We start from the raw sequence: 17885 nt of genomic DNA, 5'->3' as shown, positions 1-17885 counted from the left end.
GGTTCTACTAATTTATAAAATGAACTAGAGAGAGTCTCCTTTTCCTCCCTCTGGAAAAGTTTGTGTAAGATTGGAATTATTTGTTCTTTGAATATTAAGAAGAATTCTCTGGTAAAACCTTCTAGGCCTGGCATTTTCATTGTGAGATGATTTTAGTGACTGGTTTAATTTCTTTGGTGTTTATAGAACCACTGTTTCCTCAGTTGTTCTCCTCAGTCTGGTGTGTTTGCTTTTAGGTTAGAGCCCTTTCTCAGGTTACATGGGTGATGTATTCTTTGAAGTTTTGCGTATTCAAAAATATGTTTCTGGACTCTGTTAGTGAATGGTGCCCTAGCTAAGTAAGGACTCTTGAATTGCATTTCTTTTACTCCTACAAATGTGATTCCAGTGATTTCTGGTTACAGTGCTGCATCTGAGAAAGCTCATGTCAGGCCAATTGTTTTCCTTTGTAGGTGAATTATTTTTTTATCTGGAAGCCTGAAAGAATTTCTGTTTCTCTTTTTATTATTTTAGAAAACTGGTACTTTAATAGTATTTGCCTAGATGTGTATAGTGTCTTATCAGTCTAGCCTGGAAGTCAGCAAGCCTATTTAGATTACAGACTCTGTCTTTAGATCCAGTTAAATTTTCTTCTATTGGTTGTTTAATTATTACCTTTTCTCTAACTGCTCATAGTTCTCTACTTGAACTTTATTTCTTTTTTTTGCTCTTGGATCTGCCTTCTAAGACTTCATAATTTCTACATCTTTACATTTTTACTCTGTGCTTTCCTGTACTTAACTGCACTTAATTTTAATCTTACAGTGACCAGTAGTTTCTTCAATTAATCTAGTCCGTTGCTAGCTTTGGAAATCGTGTTTTATCTTCATGAAGTCTAGTTTTTATTATGCTTTAATCTCATTAAGGGTTTTCATTACTTTTCTAAGTTTAGTTGTTGCCTTTTCTCTTACAGTTGAATCTCACTGCTTAACAGGTGTTCTTGTTGCAGCTGTGAGACTCTCGCTGTGGGTTTGGTTTCCAACATTAGCTTTCTTAAAGCCTGGTCTGATATTGAAGAGAAGCTTGTATTTCATGATCAGTGGTGTGGAAGCAGCCAGGCTACCAGTCCACCTCAGAGGACCCTGGGCCTAGTCCCCTCACTCCCCACACCTGGTGCCCCACCCGCCCGCTGTAACTGCAGAGGAATGTGGGCACAGACCCCCTCACTCCCCACACCTGGTGCCCCACCCACCCGCTGTAACTGCAGAGGACCCTGGGCCTAGTCCCCTCACTCCCCACACCTGGTGCCCCACCCGCCCGCTGTAACTGCAGAGGAATGTGGGCACAGACCCCCTCACTCCCCACACCTGGTGCCCCACGCGCCCACTGTCACTGCTTGGCCTCTTGGGTGCCAGTGAGGCGGCACAGACTTGTTGGACTGGTGCTCACTAACCTCCTCACCCTGTCTACTCCCACCTCCGGCAGGAACTCCCAGTACACATGGGCTGGACGTTCTGTAAATGACCTGTAGTCCACACATGGGATTCATCCTGATTCCCCGGAAGAGCTGTACTAAAAATAAAAATGGTCTTCATTACTGTACATAAATAAAATAAAGATGTGTTTTTTGTAGGAAAATTGATATGTACTTTAAAATATGCTGAAGTACTTTTAAATTTACATTATTACCTTTTCCTTCACCCTCAAATGGACACCTTATAATTACTCTTTATTATGTGTTTTTAGGTTAGCATGGCCTCCTTGAAAGAATTAGACCAAAGACTGTTTGAGAATTACATTGAGTTGAAGGCAGATCCCATCGTTGGCTCCTTGGAACCTGGGATTTATGCAGGCTATTTCGATTGGAAAGACTGCCTGCCTCCAACAGGTAAGTGGTCTCAGTTATTCAGGTTCTCTAAAAATAGTCTAATACAGCTAGAGTAATAAATATGGATATGCTTCTTATCGATTAACATATGCTTAAAATGCTTTTTATTCACACTTCTTATATTTACTAAGAGATTTTAGTTCGTAACTTTTTATTAGCTTAAGCCTATTTCTTGATAGTCTGGAATTTAGTACACTTTTTAATTATTAATACTTAATGACTTAGTTACTTTTGAACTCCAGAGAATAATTAATTATATCTTACAATACGTGATCATTTTTAGTAATGCATACTTACTTCCTGAGATATTATCCCTTTATTGCATAGGTATAACAAACTTCGACAGTTTATGCAACGACTTTGTGACTATCATCAAAAAATTTAGTTAAGAAATCTGGGCACGTCTACATAAGACCTAATTATTGATGCTGACAGGTGAAGGGTAGAAGGAAAAAGTGCAGGAGTAAGATTATCATAGTAATTTAGCAAAGAAAATTGACCTTCAGGAGAATGACTGACACAGTTCCGGTCTGGTCTTTGTGATGTCAAACGGAAGTCTGTTACGTTGCTTTACCGTATATTACTTTATCATATGTGTAACTATTGTGCCCTTGCTGGTGTCGCTCAGTTGGCTGGAGCATCTCCCTGCACCAAAAGGTGGCGCGTTCGACTCCTGGTCAGGGAGCATGCGGGAGGCAACTGATGTTTCTCTCGTTCTCTCTCTCCCTTTCTCTCCCTTTCTCTCCCTCCCTCTCCCTCCTTCCCTCCCTCTCTATAAAATCAGTTAAAAAAGCACATCCTCGGTGAGGGGGGAACAAACTATTGATTGTTAAGTCAGAGAAACTCTTTGATTAATAAAATACGGTTTCCTTGTATTTAGTAGTGTGCAGCACATAAAACCAAGCTACCTATCACATTTTCTAAAAATTGGTTTTAGAGGGAGGGAGAGAGTCATATGAAGCCTTTTACCTACAGCTGGTCATAATAGATCTTTTTCTCTGAACTCCATTACCTTTCTCTATACGACTCTGCTGTTACCAAACTGGGTTATAGTTTGTGTCCCAAATATATCCTTTTAAAGTTTAAATCAGATCCTGTCAGTTTCATGCTGAAAATCCTTGCAGCATATTCCCGTTGCACTCACAGCGCAATCTGCAGAGCAGCTCCGTGCCTCGTGCACCTCCACCGCCCACCGCTGCAGCCACGCTCCGACACGGGGCCTTTGGGTTGCCTCTGCAAGACTGCTTTTCCTTTGCTTAGACAGCAGTTCTCCCATATCTTTAGACTCCCTTTTGTCACTCAGGTCTCACTGGATCGGCCATCCGACCTGAAGAAATGCCATGGCCAGTGGAGAACAGTCATGGTACTTTAGGCTACCTGTGAAAATCACTCCTATTTCATTTGTAAAAGAGGATTTCCAGGGAGAATGTTATAATGTAGTTCTAGCAGGAGCCTTTATTCTGAGTGAGCTTATAAAGCTAAATCCCTAAGTCATAGTTTGTGAGTTCATTACCACAAGATTGTTGATAAAACTGACCTGTGGTCAGCATGGCCTCTGACTAAGTGAACAAATCTTTCAACAACAAATGCTCCTTCTCTGGCATCTCACGATCTTCAGTCAGCAGTCTCTGGGACTTTTGATCTGCAGTCTCTTCAAAAGTCTTGGGCCCAGATGACTTGAAATTTCAATATTTTTGGATTTTAGAAATATAATATAGTGTATGTACCATATATATTATGTTACATACCCAACAGGGATTCCAGCAGAGAAACATGAAGTGATAATAACATTCTATTCAGTTCAAGTGAGAAATGCCACCGCGAGAGCTCACAACTTTGCAGATTGACAGACAAAATCTTCTGTCCTCAACTCTGTATGTCCAGTATCCAGACTGCTGCTTGGTTCCTAGTGCCTAATCAGTAAATATTCGTTTCCTAACTGCATGGGTGACCCCTGGGAGCTCACAGGTGCCTTTGCCAGTGGCCTCACTGCCTGGTCACCATCACCCCTGGCTGACCTGCTGTGCTTCAGGGCCACCTCTGCGTGCTTTCTCCAAGAAGTCCTCCTCCTTCCCACCAGCAGGGTGGTTCTCCTGTTCCTGTTATACCTTTTAACCTCTCTTCTCTTTAGTAGTGTACATTATACATGTATATTTATTTTGTATCTTTTTGTTACCTTGTATTAGGGGAATTTTTAAATAAAGATCTGAGGAGCTTCCTTTCACATTCCCAGACTTCATATTATTTAAGTATTTGTATAGAGTAGTAACTGAAAGATGTAGGTTCCAAAGGACAGATATCAGAAGGATTTTTTAATAAAATGGTTTTATTTTTTACTCAAAGTAACAATGTGCAATACTGAGATATTACTGGGTTCTTAGCCTGCTGGTGGTAAACTGTTTCCAGGTTTCTTTCAAATTTGTCCGGCAGCTCTTAGCAGAGCTGAATGTCACCCCAGTCCTAGGAGGACCAGACAGAAGAGCCTGAACTCTGCCAACCAGCCTGGTTACTGCTTCTCACCCTTGGGCAGCCCACCTCCGCCTTATCTTGCTTTCTCTTGACTATTTTTATTTTATTAGTATGCAGTCTTGCTAAATGTGCAGGTCATCCTCAATTGTTATCTGCCAAGTGTTTGCTGTATGGTTTTGCAGTTATTTTTCTCAAATTTTTTCCAGTGGGAAAATAAATTATATGATGTTATAGTTTCCATGATCATTGTTCACTTTTTAATAAATAGTACACAGTGAACATTCATATTGAATTGAATTAAAATGAGCATATCAACACTCATTTTCTTATGTCCTGTGAATTCTTATATGGTAGTTATTGTGCACTCCCTAAATTTTGAGCAATTGCAGCTGAATTAAAATATAAGTATCATATCTACCCAACACATAAAAGCAGTTCTATGGGGCGTTGCTGAATGTAACATATTATTCAGGGATAGTTTAAGTTTACTAAAATTAATATTCAGTTATTAGCATGTATTGAACATAATTATTAGCACTGACATTATTCTTAAATTATCTGGTGGATATGTTCAAGGTCATCAAATTACTTGTGATGTTTCTGTGAGAATAGGAAAAATTATGACACAGCTACTGCAAGTTTCTTGTGTGTTTAATGATTGCTACAACAAATAGGACTTGGTCACTAAGCATCAATCTCTATGAACTTGCTCACATCTGTCTCCATTTAAAGTCTAAATGTTATTGAGAAACAATTTACTTGTGAGTGATGCAGAGGAGGACTCTCTTCGCCACCCCCATCCCACCCCACCCCACGCCACACCCCACCTTTGACTTGCAGCTTCTCCTGACAAAGTCAGGAGTCCTTCGAGCATGCTGAAGACCATCAACAGCAATGACAGAGGTCCTGACTGAGTAGGAGGCAGGCTTGCTTTCTTATCAGTTCACCTATTTCAGGGTATCTTAGGCAAACAGCAGTGATGAGGTCTTCCCCTCCCTTAAGTCAGCTCACAGCACCTCAGAGGCTGGGGTCACACCATGGTGGACCCTAGGACGGCTTCAGCGAGGATATCTCCCTCCATAGTTTCTCAGCATGAAATTGAATAATTGAACTAGTAAGCCTTTCGTGTGAGTAATAATGGCTTATGGCCTCTGGATAATTTTTTAAACAAAATTGATTCTGCTGCCTGTGTGACATTAAGTGGTGTGGTGTTTTTACCTAACCTTTTTTTTTTAAGGTAAACAGACTTTCATTAGCAGAGGGCATGTGGCAATGTCAGCAGTCTGTTTTCTCTTCCTCTGTTTCCAAAAGCAGTTCGTGTTGTCAGTGTCCATTTCACTTTTATAAACTGTACTTAGTTCTGTTCTTGTGTACTTCTGACTGTGATCGCTGACTGAACCTCAGTCTTGCATAGTCATCTAGTGATTTTTAGTTTGATTAAAGGTGACCTGAGACCTCATGTAAAGTGAACAGCCAAAGTGCTGTGACTTCATCTTCTAAGTAATTTCAGTTAACACCCTTAGTGCTGTCTTTAGAGTTTTCATCTCCTGGTTTACCAAATTGAAATTTATAAATCACATAGGTAACCAATTACTTATTGCTGAAGCTAGCAATAAATTTAGTTTCTGATACTGTATGTAGTAATTTAAAATTTCAGTTGAGTAATTTCATGATTCGAGATACCATTAAAGCCATAGCTTTGCTTTTTCAACCTGACAGTTGGATATTTAAATTGTTGTCTCTTCTTTATTTGTATATATGTCAGGAAAGATTATTCTGGCTAGTTCTGAGTCACCTAACTGACTGTTTAATTGTTCTGTTGTCCACAGTTATTAAGCGCTCTGAGTATTTGTATTTGATAAATTTCAGCTAAATTAAGAATATGATTGGTCTCCATTTATAAATACACATGGATGTTCTAGCCTTTAAAACATCTAATAAATATTTAAATAAGTAAAAATTCTTCAACTTTTTACTTAAATATTTTAACTTTTTCTATCTAAAATGTATATTCCTTAAAGATATTTAATAAATGAATTTTAACCATTTTTATGTAGGTAAAGTACTTAAGTGATTTTTTTTTTTAATATATCTTTATTGATTTTAGAGAAAGGAAAGGAGAGGGAGAGAGAGAGACAGAAACATCAATGATGATTGAGCCCGCAACCCGGGCATGTGCCCTGACCAGGAATCAAACCCCGATCGCCTGGATCCCAGGTCGATGCTCAACCGCTGAGCCACGCCCGGCCGGGCACTTCAGTGATTTTTTAATGCAAAATGCTTTTATATAAATTGTAGTCATTGAAATTATAAGGGGAAGGGAAGACATTTATATATTCGTGGCATGAATAAACATAGTACAGTTCTAAAAATATATAAATGCATAAAGAGTTGATTACTGATATATATAATCCGGAGCAGAATAATTTTCCATAGTCAGTAACATGCCAGACCTCTGGCCCTGTAGTGCTGTTTGACTCGTGAGCGGGCATTACTAGATGTCCATTGTCGCTGCAGTGTGATGTGCTGGGAGAGCCTGTCAACGTGGCGAGGAAGGGAAATGGGAATCTAACTCGGGGAGAAGGACATCTCAGCTCAGCTTAAATCTGCGCTCCTTCTTCTCAAGGGAATTGTTGTTTTACATTAGATCTCTCCGTCTCAGAATCTTATCTTTTAGACGTTTCCATTGTCTGTCTCTGTAAGAGCTACTTCATAATACGTGATCTCATGCATCTGGTAATGTAAGTAATTCAAAACTCAGGCCAGTTTAGCATTTCTAGGGAATAAAAGAAATGTCAGAAGAATGGAGAAAGGAAAACAGAATTCCCCCCCCCCGAAAATGGAAAGCTACAGACCTCAAAAACTTGTTCTTTGAGCAAATGGATCATTAAAGTGTTTGTGGGCCCTTTAAAGAAGTAAATTGTATATGCTATATGTATGTATGTATTTATGCACACGTTACTTATATACACGTTTCTATATACACACATTTGCTGTTGTGTACGTACATGGTAATATAGTTATCTCTTACTGAGTATGTGCTGTGTGCCAGGCAGAGGACTTTACATAGGTTATCTGATTTAGTCCTCCAGAAATAAGTGACAGTTTACCCTCATTTCCTAGATGAAGCCATTGAGCACAGACAGAAGAGAGTAAATAAATTGCCCTAGATCACATAGCTAGGAAGTGGTGGTGCTGGGGTTCAGAGTTCAAATCCAGCAGCCTCTACTTAAAAGCACTGTGTTGTCATGGTAGACAAAGAGCCCATAACCTCCACTGAAAACCTATTAAGAAAAAGACAGATAACCTGGTAGAAGAAAAGACACAAGTCATGAAATTCACAAAAGAACTAGGATGGCCAGTAAATTTGAAAACATATTAAAACTAAGAGATTTAAATTAAGATTGCATTATATTGTCATTTGGCATATGTTAAAAAGCTTGATAATAGTTGCTTTTTGGCAAAGACACCAAGAAACATGCTATGCCATCATCTTCCTAGGAAGTAGATTGGCACAACTGTACACAAACACTTATACATGTGTGTTTATGTATATATGCGTGCATGTATGTGCATACATAATTTACTTAGAAATTCTAAGAATTTATCTTAAGAAAAACATCAGACAAGTAAGCAAAGAAAATATGTACAGTGATGTTTATTGTTGAAGCATTGTTTTATATAAGCAAAATCTAAAAAACTACCTAAGTGCTCTCATTAGTTAATGGGTTAAGCAAATTATGATATATCTAATTAAATACTAAGCAGCCTTTACAGTGGGTGAGGTGGACATACCTTTACAATGCATGAGGTTCACACACACACATACTCAGAGATACTGTTTACATATTTGGTAGACAGATGCATTTATTATCCTCATTTTAAAAAAGAATACATCATTTACAATATGTACAATTTTTCATATACAAATGTATCTTTGCAAGGATGGGAAGTAGAATTTCACAAAACTTTAATTTTCTACTTTAAAATTTTGCGTTTGAATACTTGCACAGAGCATGCATTTTTATTTTTAAAAAGAAATTTTTATCTTTAAAATATGAAGGAAAATTATCCAGAGAGTCATCACACTCATGAAAGAAAAGGTGCATGTAACACTAATTTTCTTCATAGACACACACTTGATTTGACAGTCCAAAAATGACACCAGGTAATCTAGGTTTCAGCAAGTCGTTTGGCAGTTTTTCCTGATAGGCTTTTGGAATTAGCATTGCTAGAATAATTATAGCCAGAGGATCTAAATGTTAGTCCAGAGGGAAGTCTCTAGTTATTGCAAGAAGATTTTTTTTAACGTTTAACATTTTATTAGCCATTTGAAAAATGGAGTAGTAAAAACCACTATAGCCAAATTTATGAAGATAAATCTAGTAAGGTTAGCTATCTAACCCTATCTTACATTGTACTTACAGAGTTTCTGTGATGCTTTGTGTCAGCCTCTGCTGGAACATCCTAACTTTAGTGACAGATTTAGCATCTTTATTTATTTATTTATTTATTTAAAATATATCTTTATTGATTTCCGAGAGAGGAAAAGAGAGGGAGAGAGAGAGACAGAAACATCAATGATGAGAGAGTCATTGATCAAGCCCACAACCCGGGCATGTGCTCTGACCGGGGATCGAACCCTGATCGACTGGATCCTAGGTCGATGCTCAACCGCTGAGCCATGCCCCGCCAGGCAGCATCTTTATTAATTATACTACTACTGAATCAAAAATAGAACCTGCAGAGGAATTCTGGTCTCCAGAAAGGGTGGAAGAACCTGTCAGGCAGGCTAACCCTTCCATGGTTAAAAATTGTAAACTCTGCACAAAATATAGAAAACAAGCATTTTAAGCACCGAGGAATCCTAGAAAGCAAACAGAAACTGGAAGGAATGCTTCAGCCTTTGAAGGAGGTGAACCTGTACTGCCCGAGGTCTGTCTGTGTATATAGCTGTCCCCTGAGGGCTCTCCAGCCTGCAGCACCTGGTGATTACTACTCCAGCAGAAAGCCACAGGCCTGTGCTATAAGGAATGCTGGCGAAGAAAGGAACAGTAGGGGAAACTTACATCTAAAGGTGAAATGAAATCACTGAAAATGCTGAATATGTGGGTAAATATAAAGGCAAATGGGTTCTTTGGTTTTTAGTTTATTTTTTTTAAAATCAATTGTTTGATGGAGAAAAATCCCTAAAATTTACTAAATTTAAAATTCATAATCAAAAGCACTTCTTTGTAGAAAACTCCAAGTTCAGATTGTTTTACTAGTAAAGCCTATGAAACACTTAAGGAGAATTAATACCAGTCTTACACAGACTTTATCAGAAAATACAGGAGGAGGAAACATGTTCAATCTCATTTTATAAAGCCCACATAGTCCCAAACCAAACATCTGACAAGGGCATTACAAGGAGAAAAAGTTATAGACCAGTATCTTTCATGAACATTGTAAAAAAAGAGTTTTAACAAATTTGTTTCGTGAATCAAAGCAGTATTATCTGTACATATAACCAAGTAGAGTTTATCTCAGTCATGCACGGTTAGTGAAATATTTGAAAATCAATTACTATCTTAACAGTCTTAAAAAGAAAAATGATATAGTCATCTCAATAGGTTCAGAGACATCACCTAACAAAATTCAGCATTTATTCATGATAAAAACTCTCAGCCAACTGGAAATAGAAAGAAACTTCCTAAACCTGATTAAAAGATTGATGAAAATTCTATAGCTAATGTTATAGGATGAAATATGGAATACTTTCCTCAAAGATTAGAAAGGAATCAAGGATGTCTGCTCTCACTGTTTCTATTCAACATTGCCCTGGAGATCCTAGCTGTTGTTAAAGCAAGAAAAATATTGAAAAATAATACAAACAAGTAAAAGTGTTTTCACTCCAAGACATTATTGTTTATGTAGAAAATTCTAAGGAATCTACAAAACTGCTACTCTAAATTGTCAGGATACAGAATCAATATACAAAAATCATTTGTATTTAACATACAATAGGCAGCAAAAATTGAAAAATAAACTTATAAAAATTTTATTTGCATTAAAACATACACAATTAGGAGTAAATTGAACAAAAGACATTTAAGGCTTCTACACTGGAAATTACTGTTGAATGAAATTAAAACCAAAGTAAGTGGGGGATATGCTGTGTTTTTCTGTTGGAAGTCTCGATATTGTTAAGTCACTTCTCCCAAATTGATCCATAGATTCAGTGCATCCCCAATCAAAACCTCAACAGGATTTTTTGTAGAAATTGCAAGATGATCCTAAAATTTGTTTATAAGGGTTAAGGGCTTTAAATATTTAAAACAACCATAAGAATGGGAAAGTTGTCATACGTTAATTGATGTAAAGACTTTAAAGCTACTGGAATAAAGGGAGTATGGCATTAGCATAAGGATAGACAAAGAGATCCATGAAACAGAATAAAAAATACTAAAATAGATCCACACATACACAGTTGATTTTTGACAGAGACACCAAGTAATTTCCAACAGATATACTGCAACAAGTGGATAAATATATGAACAATCATTTCACAAAAGAAGATACATAAGTAGCCAATAAATGAAAAGTATGCAGTATTGTCATTGGAGGATGCAGGGAAAACAAAGAGATACTACTTCCCACCTACTAGAATAGCTAAAATTAGATTGATAGTACTATTACATGTTGCAAAGATGTGGAGCAACTGGAGCTCGTACATTGCTGAGCCTATAAAATGGTGCAGCCACTTTGGAAACAGCTTCTTATAAAGTTAAACATACATCTACCCTGGGACCCAGCAATTCCACTTCTAGGAATTTTCCTAAATGAACAGAAAGTACGTGCACAAATAGACTTGCACAGCGTGACCATGACAGCTTTATTCTTAACAGCCAAAAACTGGAAACAACCTAACTGCCCATCAGGAGGAGAATGTATGAAGTTTCTGCAGCACAGGAGTGTCCATGCAATGAGGAGCAGCTTATCTTGTTATTGATACCTAGCAATGTGGATAGGTCTCAAAACATGACGCTTAAGTGAGAGATCCAAATACAGAAGAGTGTATCATATAGGAAGGGCTCCATTTAACCCACCTTCAGGTGCAGGCTCACTCATCTGTGTTGACAGAAACCAGCACGGTTGCTGCCTGTGGGGGTGCTGGGGGCTGGAGAAGACGAGGCTCCGGAAAACTGTTTCGGAGCCTTGGAGATGTCCTCCATCACGATTGTGGAGCTGGCGCACAGTTACGCACTTTTCAGCAAATCCCATCAAATTGTACACTTAAGATCTGTGCATGCACCGTATATAAATTTTACCTAAAAAATTTAATGCCTAGAAAAAAAGTTAAAGTCGTACAATAAAAATTTAATTACTACAAAAGAGCATACAAAAAATAACAGGGTATAATTAGGAACTAAAAAGTCACATGTAAATTGTATAAGGATAGTTGTGAGGGTGACAATAGGAGGGAAGAGGTAACAGTAAGAGCTCATGCATGCACTCTAAAGGTTTTAGACGTTGGCAGTTCCAAGTGCTCTGTGACGTGGCTGCGCAGCAGTGAAATAATAGTTACAATTATAAAAATTTGTCCAGAGATAGAAGAGGCCGATTCCTGTGTCCTGGAGTCATTATATAGTCATACAACCAGGCTACATGAGAAACAGTCGTCAGAACAGACTGTTTTAGCCTGGAGAAAGGGTTAGGGACAGATCTAATAGCGCTCTTCAAATATCTGATTTAAAAACCCCACAAGACTCATTCTGTATAGCTGCAGAGATTATTAGAATTACAGTCAAGGGGGTAGCAGTGTAATTGCCAGTTTTCACATGGAGGGTGACCAGCCAACTGGATATGCTGGTTACCAGGGTCTCTTGCTTGATCCGCATGGCCTTGGGACTTGGAGACGAGACCCAGCTCCTATTAGCTGTGACGACCAGACTTGCCCTCATGTGGGTATCCAGAGGAACCGGTAGGATTGGGAGTTGAAATTAGTATGGTAGGACATTCCAAGCCCCTGTAGGTTTCCAAAAATGCTAAGTAATGTACTTGACGTGAAGTGTCAAGGGAAGTTATTAATATAGTGATGGCAAGTTTGCATGGTTGTGGGTTAGGAGGTGTGAAGGGGAGACCATCCCCAAAGTCTTGGAGTAAGGTGAGGGGATTGTGAGCTTGGGTGGGGTAGATAACAGCATTATTAAATGTAATAGAGATATTTACAACTTGGGGAGAATTGCCAGGCAAGCATTTTCACATTTCACTCAGCAGTGTATCTAACTGTTTTATGCTAGAAAAAATAATTAAATTTAAAATTAAGTATGTAAAACTTCTTTTCACAGCAGGAATTGAATCTCTCATATATGTTTAGAAATTAAAGGGGAAAATCAGTTACTTCAGTTCACATAGTTTAGTGTACGTCACTGCTCAATTATGCATATTAGAGACATTGCTGGAATGTTAAACTAAGAAAGTGAATTATCTAAGTTACCTAGATTTTTCTGCACCTCTAACATCTGTTGGCTGCCTGGCGGGGCCTGCTTGGCAGTCACTGGTTGGCTCTGCTGACTGACTGAGGCAGGAGCCACACTGATGTTTCACAAGATGACACCCACGTAGTTGCAGTCATCGCTGCGTCTCGCAGCTCTTTCCCCATCCTTAAGTGTCCTAACGAATGCCTGAGTAAGTATTAGAAGATTTTTTCCTCCCACTGAATATATACTGCTTTTACTTTCCTGTCAATTAAAAAATAAAGCCATATGCAAAGTTCTCCCCTCTGTTTAACTAAACTTCAGGTTCTCTCCCCTTAGCTCCTTTTTCAGTTTTTGTTAAAGCATTCAGATAAACTTCTCTTGATTCTATTGATAAACTTCTTAACCTTTAAAAGACGGCATCATACAAACTCCATATATTTTCCAGGATCAACTGTACAAATAATGGTTTCTTTCCTTTTGCCTGTAAAAAAGAACGTATATGCTTAGGTTTCTGAGTATTTAATTCTGATCAGCCTTGCACTCCACCACAAACACTTCTAACACACATCACCTTAGACTAATAGTAAATATATAAATTCAGTGGAAAATATGGTATTTTTTCATTCTGAATAGTAATAGTACATTCTCCTAAAGGAATTTAAAAATGTTGCTTCAGTTATGCAAGTTAGCACTTGTTCACCAGTAAATTTTGAAGGACCTATTCATACTTTGTGCCCTGGCCAGAGGTGGAAATATATGTATTTACAACACTGAGACTAGAATTAAAAAGTGAAATGAATCTGTTACTCTCTCTACTCAGTCTATAAAATATTTTCTTAATCTACAGATAGAAAATACATTTTCACTCACACATTTAGCAAATATGAAGTCTGTTAGATACGAGGTACTCTACAACTTTTCCAAGTTGTTCCTCATTTCCACCTTTGAAATGTAAATAGAGAAGCTGGCGTAGGGGAAGCTCGTGCACAGTTTGAGATGAAGCCGTGGTGATTCTTAAGCGAGACAGCACTCGCCCTGCTTCAGCCTCGTGCGCTCTCCTGTGGGACTGGGGCCGTGAGGAGAGCCAGGCGGCGGACTCAGGAGTCCCACCTCCTGCCCTGCCTGCCCTCCCTGCCCTCCCTGCCCTCCCTGCCCGGGCGCCTCAATGAGCCGGGCATTGCTGAGGAGCACCTGTGGCGCATGCTTCTCCTCCTGGGTGGTTGGTGGTGTGTGTGAGAAGGGAGGTGTTTCGGTGAAACATTAGGTGGCAAAAAAGAGTTACGTGCCAAAGTAGATCTGTCTTCTCTTATGAGTTTATATTTGTTTATTTTTACAAAGTGTATCTACTTGGACTCCCTTTAAAATTAAAATCCGTTGGGTTATGTGAGGGGGAAAAATATGAAAAACAACTTCTGTGCTGCGTATTTTCTTTTAAATTGTCCTTTTCCTCCTTTGTATTTACCTAAGGAAAATATATTTCCACTGCCATGTGGAGAGTATCCTGGGTGGTGGTCGTGTTTCCCCAGCACTCTCCTCCTAATGCTGTTCTGGGATTTGAGCTAGGTTGCTGTGTTTCAGTGAGCCATTGCCCGCACTTCTGCATGAACTCCCAAGCGGTGGGCAGGCTGCTCCCCGTTTGTATCGTGAAATTGGCACCCCCTATTTAAGCATCACACTCATCAGTTGTTAAATTGTAACCACCCATGGGGAAAATTTTTCTCTGAAGTTTTTCAGGGAGTTTACTAAAGTGCCCTTTCAGGTGATACAGGGCCTACGCAGAGAAGGCTGCTTTCTGGGTTTCCTCACTGATCAGTAGGCATGTTTGGATTTGGAGAAGGAGCTCTCACCCCATCAATATCTCAGCCTAAATGGAAGGAAAGACAGGCGAACACTTTGAACTTGGGGGGGTTGGAATCAATAACAGCCCTCTTCTCTGCCCACGTTTCAGACCGTTGAGTAAGACAGTAGAGTCAGCAGGTGCAGAGCCGATCCTGGAGAACACGCTGTAGCTGGAAGAGCCAGGTGAGCTTCCCAGCCGCCAGCCTCCACCTTGAAACAAGCCGCTGAAGGGAGAGGCCAAGACTGCAGAGCAAATCCATCTGCCTCACGGGCCCAGGGTGGAGAGGGAAGAAGAAAGGGACCAAGCTCCCTTCCCAGGGGTTGAATACATTCACTCACCCCAGCCACAGGTGGGCGCGTCCATGCGCCGCCCCCTGGGAAGCCCCATCTGTAGGAGAGGAGTAGGGAGTGAGACGGGAGGCCAGGGGTGTCGGGCAGTCCCACTCCCCCAGCCCAGAGGGGGGCTCCATTCTCATTAGAAACCAAACCTCCGAGACATGGCTGGCTCTGGGTATGCAGGCAAAAGATGGGAGCCGATTCAGCAAATAAAATAGGTGTGCATTCTACTAATATACAGAGAAGCAGAGTAACTTCAGAATCTACACAGCAATGCCTATTACAAAGAAAATACCTCTGCCGGCAGTTAAAGGATCAGTTGTAAAGACAGTTTGTAAAGAAATAAATTGACCCTGAAGTGTTTTTCACTCTACAGCCAACTTCTGGTTTTCTGGATGATGGAGTCCAGCGGTCAGACCCTCCCTCCCTTCTGGTTCCTTCTCAGTCCTGCCTGTGGCTTGAGCTGCATGTGTGTCCACGGTTCCTTCCTCGGCCTCTCCCGGGCTGGCTGCCCTGCTTCCCGACCAGTCGCATGCCTGCTCCTCTCCTAGCGGCTGCCTGCCCTCAGCTTTTCTTTCTCCAGGCCTTTGACGTTGCTTCTCAGCTCTGTCCATAGCTTCTGAATGGGCCCTACCTCATAGTAAGCTTTTGGCAAGAGATTTATTGAACCAGTTGATTGATTAATGAGAAACATTTTGGCATAAGTTACTCCAGCCAGAGATGATAGGGGAAAACAAACGTCAACTAAAACGCCAATTTACAGTTTAGTTTTTAAGAGTAAAATATGTTTTTAACAGAATATGAGATTGAATTATCTTCTTGTAATCATTAATGTCCAAGGAGAGAACTTTGGTTGATTAGATAACAGTTACCAAAAATAATGTAAACTACCCATTTAGAAATAATTAGACTATTACAGAATAACACCCAGTATCTCTTAAATATAATTTCACCTTTCCAAAATTATTCTGAAGACTGTTGGAGCCTGGCAGAACTTTGTGAACCTCATATTCCTGGGGCTGTTTGTTTGACACTTAAAAACCTTCTCTGTGGATTGGAATGTGCGTGGTGGCCCTCAGTGATGCGCTGCTCCTCCATGATAGTCGGCCACAGGCCTTCCCCCTCTGGCCACGGAGCAGCTGGCAGCTTACTCTGCTCTTGATCAGAACAGATGCCAAGTGAGTGAGCGTCATCTCTGAAGAGAGCAGTCTAAGTCAATGACCTTTTCCTGCACTGAACTCTGAGGAAAATAGTTTTTATTAATTCCTCGGACTATTTTTATTAATTTCACTTAAAAAGTATTGTGAAGTAGATTTTAATAAACTTGTATTTGCTCTGTTGGTAAGAGAAAAGCAACTTCACATTTTCTAAAAGGACATAATCATAGTCATCTTTTTTTAAATCATAGTTTTATTATTTAATCTCACTTTCCCCCCCAGACATTTTCTCCTTTTTATAAGCAGTTTAATGTATTAAGTTAGTGCTGTAAAACCATTTGTACAACGCTTTGGACATTTGGTTATAATTTCTTTGTCTGCCAAGCATTTTTCAATAAAGCTAAATTTTGGCTCTAATGGTCTTCAATATGAAATTTATTAACTTTGAGATGACCTGTGGCCTACATATTGTCTCCATCGCATGCCTTATCTGTTAAAGTGCTTATTTTATTATGGATTAAATTGATAGCTGTAAACTATGCTATTTGGCATCAGGATAAACTAATGTACTGTTGTGCAAATAAACAGTCAAAGTCATTTTTCAACTTTTTTATTTTGGACATTTTCTGACAAATCTTGGCTGACCTATTGGCTAGCTTCAACAATTATGAGCTCATAGCCAGTCTTGTTTTATCTGTACCCCTCTGCTCCCCACTACCTCTGGGATATAGTATTTTGAAGTAAATCCCAGACATTAGATCATTTCATCCATACACAGATCAGATAAGGGCTTATTTTTTAAAAACATAACCACAATACCTTTTCTGATCTGGAAAATATTAACAATTAATTCCTTAATCTTATCAAATATCCCATCAATGGTCAACATTCTCATGAAAGCTTTTTAGTCAGTGTATTCAAATTAGGATTTAATCAAAGTCTACATGTTGCTTTTGGTTGATGTATGTCTGGTTACTTTTTTTATTACTTGCTCTCTAGGATCCCTCTTCAGCTTCTCTGTTGAATAAATCAGGCTGTTTGTTCTGTAGACACTCTCACTTTCTGGGCTTTTCAGGTTGCCTCTTCATGGTATCATTTTATGTTCCTCTGTCCCTTGTTTCCTATTAATGTGGGACTAATAAAGAAGCTCCATCAGTTGCAGGGTTTGATTTTGTTTTAATTTTGTTTGCTACCTCCAGGAGGTACATCGTGTTTGGTTGTCTCATTTTTTTTATGGTAAGATTGAAATTGGATATAAGTGGTAGCTTGATCCACCCTTTAAAAGTTTGTCATAACCTTTCATCTAATGGTCTTAGTACTACATGTAATTGTTGCCATGACCCAGTCCTTTTTAGGGATTGCAAACTGACGATCATTAGCTCATTAGCTGGAACACTAAGTAAAAAAAATAAGAAAATTTGTCAGCTATTCGGTTCCTACAGGAAAGTCAGGGTGAATATTTAATTCTTTACCTAGGAGTTTTCCGAATGAGTTAGTTGCCTCATAATTTTAAAGGTGATCAACAAGATATTTTTTATTTTGTATTGTTTTTATTAACTCATGGTTTGAGCATACTTAAAGAGTTTCAACTCATGATAGTAGTTGTTATTTTTTTTAATAGCCACATTGTACCCTCTCTCACTGGGGTCCTGTCCGCTTGCCTTGGCTCCTGATGCCACAGCCTGGAGTGCCCCTGCTGGCAGTGTGTGAAGGTGTTCCGTGCGCACCGAGCTCGTTCGTCCTGGGTGTGGAATC

The 17885-nt window shown here is 39.2% G+C and overlaps 1 protein-coding gene across 4 annotated transcripts in view; it reads left to right on the top strand.

Moving 5' to 3' along the window:
• Positions 1-17885, top strand: part of EXOC2 (exocyst complex component 2) — a 150860-nt gene that overhangs the window by 106397 nt on the left and 26578 nt on the right. For all 4 annotated transcript variants that reach the window (XR_001602697.2, XM_016206378.2, XM_087820693.1 and 1 more), the window contains exon 22: positions 1726-1867. Coding sequence is in view for 3 of the 4 variants with exons in the window: in XM_016206378.2 (XP_016061864.1) it covers positions 1726-1867 (142 nt within the window). In the remaining variant the exon portion in view is untranslated. The remainder of the gene's footprint in view (positions 1-1725; positions 1868-17885) is intronic.

The sequence above is a fragment of the Miniopterus natalensis genome, chromosome 9, assembly GCF_054644295.1.
Source record: "Miniopterus natalensis isolate mMinNat1 chromosome 9, mMinNat1.hap1, whole genome shotgun sequence".
Taxonomy (NCBI): Eukaryota; Metazoa; Chordata; class Mammalia; order Chiroptera; family Miniopteridae; genus Miniopterus; species Miniopterus natalensis.
Note: the sequence above shows the minus strand (reverse complement) of the source record. Positions and strands in the feature narration are given on the sequence as shown.